At 43.8% G+C, this 6,150-nt stretch overlaps 1 protein-coding gene and 9 non-coding genes across 11 annotated transcripts; 6 read left to right on the top strand and 4 right to left on the bottom strand.

Moving 5' to 3' along the window:
• Positions 1 to 64: 64 nt before the first annotated feature.
• Positions 65 to 136, top strand: trnae-cuc (transfer RNA glutamic acid (anticodon CUC)). The gene has a single exon. It is a non-coding gene; the product is annotated as a tRNA-Glu (tRNA).
• Positions 137 to 218: 82 nt separating this feature from the next.
• On the top strand, positions 219 to 289 carry trnag-gcc (transfer RNA glycine (anticodon GCC)). Its single transcript has one exon. It is a non-coding gene; the product is annotated as a tRNA-Gly (tRNA).
• An 83-nt stretch (positions 290 to 372) lies between these two features.
• trnag-gcc (transfer RNA glycine (anticodon GCC)) lies at positions 373 to 443 on the bottom strand. The gene has a single exon. It is a non-coding gene; the product is annotated as a tRNA-Gly (tRNA).
• Positions 444 to 786: 343 nt separating this feature from the next.
• Positions 787 to 858, top strand: trnad-guc (transfer RNA aspartic acid (anticodon GUC)). The gene has a single exon. It is a non-coding gene; the product is annotated as a tRNA-Asp (tRNA).
• A 214-nt stretch (positions 859 to 1,072) lies between these two features.
• On the top strand, positions 1,073 to 1,144 carry trnae-cuc (transfer RNA glutamic acid (anticodon CUC)). Its single transcript has one exon. It is a non-coding gene; the product is annotated as a tRNA-Glu (tRNA).
• Positions 1,145 to 1,225: 81 nt separating this feature from the next.
• Positions 1,226 to 1,296, top strand: trnag-gcc (transfer RNA glycine (anticodon GCC)). Its single transcript has one exon. It is a non-coding gene; the product is annotated as a tRNA-Gly (tRNA).
• A 116-nt stretch (positions 1,297 to 1,412) lies between these two features.
• Positions 1,413 to 1,484, bottom strand: trnad-guc (transfer RNA aspartic acid (anticodon GUC)). The gene has a single exon. It is a non-coding gene; the product is annotated as a tRNA-Asp (tRNA).
• Positions 1,485 to 1,655: 171 nt separating this feature from the next.
• On the bottom strand, positions 1,656 to 1,727 carry trnad-guc (transfer RNA aspartic acid (anticodon GUC)). Its single transcript has one exon. It is a non-coding gene; the product is annotated as a tRNA-Asp (tRNA).
• Positions 1,728 to 2,261: 534 nt separating this feature from the next.
• Positions 2,262 to 2,332, top strand: trnag-gcc (transfer RNA glycine (anticodon GCC)). Its single transcript has one exon. It is a non-coding gene; the product is annotated as a tRNA-Gly (tRNA).
• A 311-nt stretch (positions 2,333 to 2,643) lies between these two features.
• Positions 2,644 to 5,903, bottom strand: gal3st1b (galactose-3-O-sulfotransferase 1b). 2 transcript variants are annotated; one of them, XM_088435401.1, is made up of 3 exons: positions 5,854 to 5,903; positions 5,414 to 5,557; positions 2,644 to 4,637 (listed from the first exon to the last, which is right to left on the bottom strand). In XM_088435401.1, exons 2-3 carry the CDS (start codon positions 5,524 to 5,526, stop codon positions 3,491 to 3,493), a joined length of 1,260 nt encoding a protein of 419 aa, XP_088291527.1. In that variant the 5' UTR covers positions 5,527 to 5,557; positions 5,854 to 5,903; the 3' UTR covers positions 2,644 to 3,490. The 2 variants fall into 2 exon arrangements, with proteins under 2 accessions (XP_088291527.1, XP_088291528.1); XM_088435402.1 differs by lacking the exon at positions 5,854 to 5,903 and having other exon boundaries at positions 5,414 to 5,569.
• Between the last annotated feature and the right edge of the window lie 247 nt (positions 5,904 to 6,150).

Below are 6,150 nucleotides of genomic sequence, written 5' to 3'. Positions count from 1 at the left end.
TTCAAATTTGCTCGCTCTAAGATGTGTCTCTAGAAAAAAGCAGTTACTTGTCGCATTCACAACCTCCCTGGTGGTCTAGTGGTTAGGATTCGGCGCTCTCACCGCCGCGGCCCGGGTTCGATTCCCGGTCAGGGAACATACTTTTTCCTCTAGCTTGCATGTAGCATTCGAGCTAGCCATCTTTATCTTTATCCAAGCACACATAGCGAAGAGATCGAGCATTGGTGGTTCAGTGGTAGAATTCTCGCCTGCCACGCGGGAGGCCCGGGTTCGATTCCCGGCCAATGCAACTATGTTTTTGAGAAAAACAATTACCATGTATGTCGAAGCTTTTTTATATGTTATGTTTCACACATAGAGTAAAAATATGCTTGCATTGGCCGGGAATCGAACCCGGGCCTCCCGCGTGGCAGGCGAGAATTCTACCACTGAACCACCAATGCTTGCGTGGATATCTCACGGAAACATGAAAATTTCAGTGCTAGAATCAGCGCAATTGTTGCTTAGTGGCAGGTGATGCGATCACGGATTCAAATTAAAAAGATGATTTCAAGTAATGAACTGCATCATGAGCCTCCCATGTGGCAAGCAACATAAGGCAAATTGAAAGAAAAACCTCCAGACAATCCTGAGGTGCAGCGATTGTCCACAAAATGACCGAATCAAGTAGGGGTTTTATCGGGTTGGAATTTAATCGACTTGAATGTCCGTTTGGGGCCCCACTTCCCAAAGGTTCAACTATATATGTACACTATCATAAAACGAAATTCAAAACCAATAGTCAACTCCTCGTTAGTATAGTGGTGAGTATCCCCGCCTGTCACGCGGGAGACCGGGGTTCAATTCCCCGACGGGGAGGTACACTTTTTCTTCAGCCAATCGCAATATGGGTTCTTGTAATCGTTGCGTGAAACCGATCAAAAGGTGCTGGAGTGTCGCTTTATGGACATCTTACTGGGTGTCACCCACGTAATGATACATGTTAAAAATAACTCATCGAGAAGACTCACGTCAAACAAATTGAAAAGGCCTTATACTTCCTTATACTAATAATTTTTGACACACATCAACCTCCCTGGTGGTCTAGTGGTTAGGATTCGGCGCTCTCACCGCCGCGGCCCGGGTTCGATTCCCGGTCAGGGAACTTGTGTTTTTATCGTTATTGTATTGACCTTCACTGTATGCGCTGTTTTTAACAAAATATATACACAACACTTAATCATATGCATTGGTGGTTCAGTGGTAGAATTCTCGCCTGCCACGCGGGAGGCCCGGGTTCGATTCCCGGCCAATGCATTGAAAATGTTTTTTAATTTTTTCTTTGGATTAAGCAAACGTTTGTGACTTTAACCCTATGACCCTATGAAAAACCAAATTATTGTTAAGGTACAGCCTCTCGAAGAAAAAGAAACCTCCCCGTCGGGGAATTGAACCCCGGTCTCCCGCGTGACAGGCGGGGATACTCACCACTATACTAACGAGGAGCACGGCAATGAATAAAGGACTTAGGTTTAAGACGAGGTAAAGTAAAGGTTGTTTTCATTTTTTCGCTGAAAATGAACGTGTATGTTAAGAGTTAAGACTTATAGTCGGGGGGGTGGGCGTGGGCAAAAAAAATAACTTTTAATGAAGGAGAGGGAAAAAAAAAATTATATCTCCCCGTCGGGGAATCGAACCCCGGTCTCCCGCGTGACAGGCGGGGATACTCACCACTATACTAACGAGGAGTAAGTGTATGTGGGTGCATTTGCTTTTATGAAGCCACCTATGATATGATAAGGCAGGGGTCTTAATAATTTGAATCAGGTGTTTCGGGGACAGAAACGACGGGGAGCGTGATTAATCAAAACTGGTCGACAACGATTGTTCTTCTGTTCTACCTAACGAGGAGTGAGTGCAAGCGGGTGCATTTTCTTTTATGAAGCCACCTATGATATGACAAGTCTTGATCATTTGAATCAGGTGTTTCGGGGACAGAAACCTGAAAAACATGCAGCAGGACAGCGACCCTTGAGGACCGAGTTTGGACACGCCTGTGATAAGCGGACATTCAGGTGAGTTAAATCCCGACATGATTACAACCCTTGATTGTTGATCCGGTCATTTGCTGTCATGCTGCTTGCCACATGAACTCATGAAGTAGCAGCACAGTATCTAAAATTATCATTTAAATTATCTAAAATTATCTTTTAACTGAAAAAACCGGTCCGAATCTATTCGGAAACCGTCCTTTGGTCATTTTTGTATTTGGCGGAAATCAAGCATTGGTGGTTCAGTGGTAGAATTCTCGCCTGCCACGCGGGAGGCCCGGGTTCGATTCCCGGCCAATGCAACTAAAATTTTACATTTATTGTAGATATTCAAACTGAATAACGAACATCAATATTGTCACTTTTATTAACCCTGAATTGAAAAGCTTTTTTTGAAACTACACCCTTACGTGGAAATCATTCTTTGACTACCTAACGCTTATCCTAAATGAACAGGAAATGGACCGAAGTTAAGCGGAAGTGAATTACATGTGCGTGCAAAGCTTTTGTCTGGGTGGGAAAAAAAACTTCGAAGATTTAAAATCATGTATTGCTTACCAAATAATAACATCAATATAACATCATATTGTGTACAGATCAAAGTCAGGAAATTTTATAAAAAGAAAAAGCACTGATTTAAGTATGCAACTTGACATTCGATTCATATTGTTCCCGCATTCAAATTAAAACAATTTAAAAGATCGCGTACTTTTATATAGCGTACTTTAATCGGTAAACTACAATAATGTTAATGTTATCGTTCAAATCTTTGAATGAATAAGGCAGGTAATTTTCGTTCCATTCTACTTGTAGTAATGCTTTATATCCAACAGGAGGCAATATTTCACCACACAACAACGACATTATTCATTTGACTCAAGCGTACTGCACTTGGTTGACAACTAATTCCTCTCTTCAAATACATTAAAAATATGGATATTTAAATCAACTGTAAAAAAAAAATACTTGCATTACACAAACCAACGAAACATGCATGACTAAACAAGTATCACGAGTATCACAGTTAATAAAGTAGTAGCGAAATTAATGTTCCACTTGGTGACGATGCGTTACAAATTTTATTTTCTGCAATTATGGTCCTCCAAGAATATTTCACACGACAAATTCTGCCCCCACCCCTTGAGTAATGAGGACCCCAGTTTTTTTTTTTTTTTTTTTTTAATAATTAACGTGTCGTTTCTAGGCAACTTTAACACAGATGAACTTCCGGGGATCGTGAACTTGCTATCAAGTTACCGTCCTTTACCAAATTGACGTAAGTGATTGCCACAATAAGAGCATAAACAGGAAGTGCTTCTACTACGTTCCCGCGCGTTAAAAAAGCGGACAGCACGTAGTTTAACGACTTTAGTGACAAAGAAAAGATATCCATCATTATTTGGAGGTATTTTGGATTAAAAAAAAAGTTGGGCAGCTGTGATACATTTGATGCGACTCATCTAGGAAATAGCATCTTTCACCCACCCCCACAGTCGCGTCAACCAAAGGCTGACCCCCAAGTCGGCCAAGTATTGTATTTCCGGCGTGAGCATCTTCTCACACGTGCTCCTCAACTCGGGATTGATTTTTTCCCTCAAGTTATACCCCATAATGGATTTCCCCCCCAGGGGCTGCCAGGGCAGAAAACGGCGTTCTCGGATCCGCGGGGCCTCCACCGCCTCCCCGCCGTCCAAGCACAACGCGCCCATCTCCGCGTTCCTCCGTCGTAGCTCGGCCACGTCGCGCTTCATCCTCTCCCGCCCGTACGCTTCCACTTTGTCCCACAAGGTGGCGTTGAAGTGTCGGTAGAGCCTCCAGTCGGCGCCGTTCCACCCCAAAGCCCGGGCGCTGGACTCCAAGGTCAGACGGATCACCGAGGAACTTTTGCGAGCGTTTAGTCTGAAGTACAAAATATCCTCCATGCTCCAGCACAAGGTCTCTTTGAGCAGGATCAGAGACTCGTCAAAATATTCGGCGATTAGCACCAGGTGGAACTTTCGGGACAAACCTCTGATGGCCTCCGTCACGTTGGGGTGCGCCGCGTCCAGGTTGTTGTCGAAGCCCAAGTCGAAAAAGAGCAGGTTTTTCAGGTAGAAGGAGTTGTAGGCCCGAGCCCGGTAGTAGGTCCGAGGACTCCTGAGGAACTCCTCCAGTTTTTGGTTGCCGCCTATGTTCCAAGTGAGGGGTACGGCCCTTCGGTAGTAATGGAACGCCGACTCCAGGAGGCGGGCCGGGTGGCGCAGGATGGTGACGTATTTGGCGTCGGGGGGCAAGAGCGCCGCAACCTCCTCGGGATTGAAGCGCATGTGGTTGCACAGGAGGTTGAAGCACTCGCCGGGTCGGTAGCCCTTCACCTGCCGGCGGCGGAACGGCGCCGGGTAGAAGAAGTCGTTGCGACCGTCGGGGAAGGCGAACTTCAGCTTGTGTTTTTCTCCGAAGCGGAAGAGGATGTTAAGGAGCGTGCTGCTCGCCGTTTTGTGCGTCTTCACGAACATGATGTTCCCCGAGGGTGAGCACGTGTCCTTTTGGAGGCCTCGGGGAGGTCTGGGAAGGTTCTTGTTGAGAGGTTTGCCCATGTTTAGGGCGCAGGTGTCTTCTTGTGAACCTCTGAAAGGAAAACCAAGGAGGTCCTACTTTATTTTCCCTTCAAACCTTGTGCGCTATTTTCTTCAATCTATTGATCTTTACACTAAAGGCATTTCACATCAAAGGCAAAACATTTAAAAGAAGACAGTAGGGAGCTGAAATTTCACCCACTTAGTTCCAACTGTTAGGTTCAGGCACCCCACAACATTTAATAAGCGACAAGGCAGAGAGAAGACAACAAAGCTTTTTCTCACGAGGAACTTCAAGTATAAACAGTCTAAATAGGCAGAGAGCACTCATACGTACTCATGCGTAGAATAGTACTATACTATACTTAGTATGCTAGACTACATTTTACCAGACTGTACTTTCCTTATGTACTACAGTATACTGCACTATACGGATCAATCCTTCAAATTTATATATTTTTTTTTCTCTGCCAAAGTGTGTATCTCCTGTGCCATCCGTGTGAAATTTATTCAGCTGCTTTTATAGTGGTATCACAAACTATGTGAACCCTCTTTTTTTTCCTGTTTCGTCTGCTATAAAAATGGCGTCATAAATGACGTCCGTTTAAAACATAGTGAAATAAACGCAAAGAGCAATTTGCAAAAAGAGTCACTATTACGCAACTTCAAAACAGAAAGTCAGGGTTAGGTTGTTCCAATTGATTTGCTCATATTTTGAAAGGAAATCTGAAATCTGCAGAAACCTCACTAAAATCTCGTTTAGAACATATTTTTTTTTATGTTTTTTTATTACACAAAACATAATGTTATGATTCTTCTTGAACATACCTGAAGTCCACTTGGGTTGGCAAGATCAAGCAGTAGAGTAGAACCATGACGTTGCTCAAAAGAAACAAAAAGATGCGGCCGCGCATGACAGCAGTGCAATTGTTTCCTGCCATGTGCGATTATTTTTACGAACAACACGAGAACCTGAAAAGATATTTCAAAATAAAAACAGACTGAATATGAGTGAGATAGGGGGCTAACTCAAGCTAGCTGGGATATACGAATAGAATTAAAAAATAGAATCCGGCTGAGCTCAATGAAACACAACTCCCATATGTTTACACTGTAAATATATTTATAGTTGGGAAGGGAGTCAAATTTCACACCGCACTATGATGACTTTATATCAGGTTAAAATGTTGCAAATAGCTATCCGCTATTATTATCATCGGACTAAAATTAAAAATTTAGTAAGCGGAGAAGAGCGGCGGTGCTTTTACCTGAGCGGCGTCTCGTATCGGGTGCTCGTCGGCGTCGGAAAGGGTGAAAGAGTCCTGAGGTGTCCTCTCGATGCTCGTTGATTGGCTGAGACGTGGTGACAGAGTACGGCATGCTCCGCCCTCCCATATTGTCTCAATACTTTTGTCAATAGACCTCCTCCGCAAAAAACGGCTGCCACTAAATGTATTAATCAATTACTTTAGATCGGAGACGTTCAAAGTCAGGGCTGCTGGCCAATCACGGCTCGCATTCAAATTTTCACATATATAATCGATTACTACAGTATTCAATTGCCT

This window comes from Hippichthys cyanospilos, chromosome 15 (genome assembly GCF_059441005.1).
Source record: "Hippichthys cyanospilos isolate Australia breed blue-spotted pipefish chromosome 15, RoL_Hcya_1.0, whole genome shotgun sequence".
Classification (NCBI taxonomy): Eukaryota; Metazoa; Chordata; class Actinopteri; order Syngnathiformes; family Syngnathidae; genus Hippichthys; species Hippichthys cyanospilos.
This window is presented reverse-complemented; position numbering and strand designations above follow the sequence as displayed.

Bases quoted from the DNA above. Each gene is read 5' to 3' on its own strand.
- gal3st1b (XM_088435401.1), bottom strand. From the start codon at position 5,526: ATGGCAGGAAACAATTGCACTGCTGTCATGCGCGGCCGCATCTTTTTG. The intron at 4,638-5,413 runs GTATGTTCAAGA...TTTTCCTTTCAG, and splicing joins CCAACCCAAGTGGACTTCAG to AGGTTCACAAGAAGACACCT.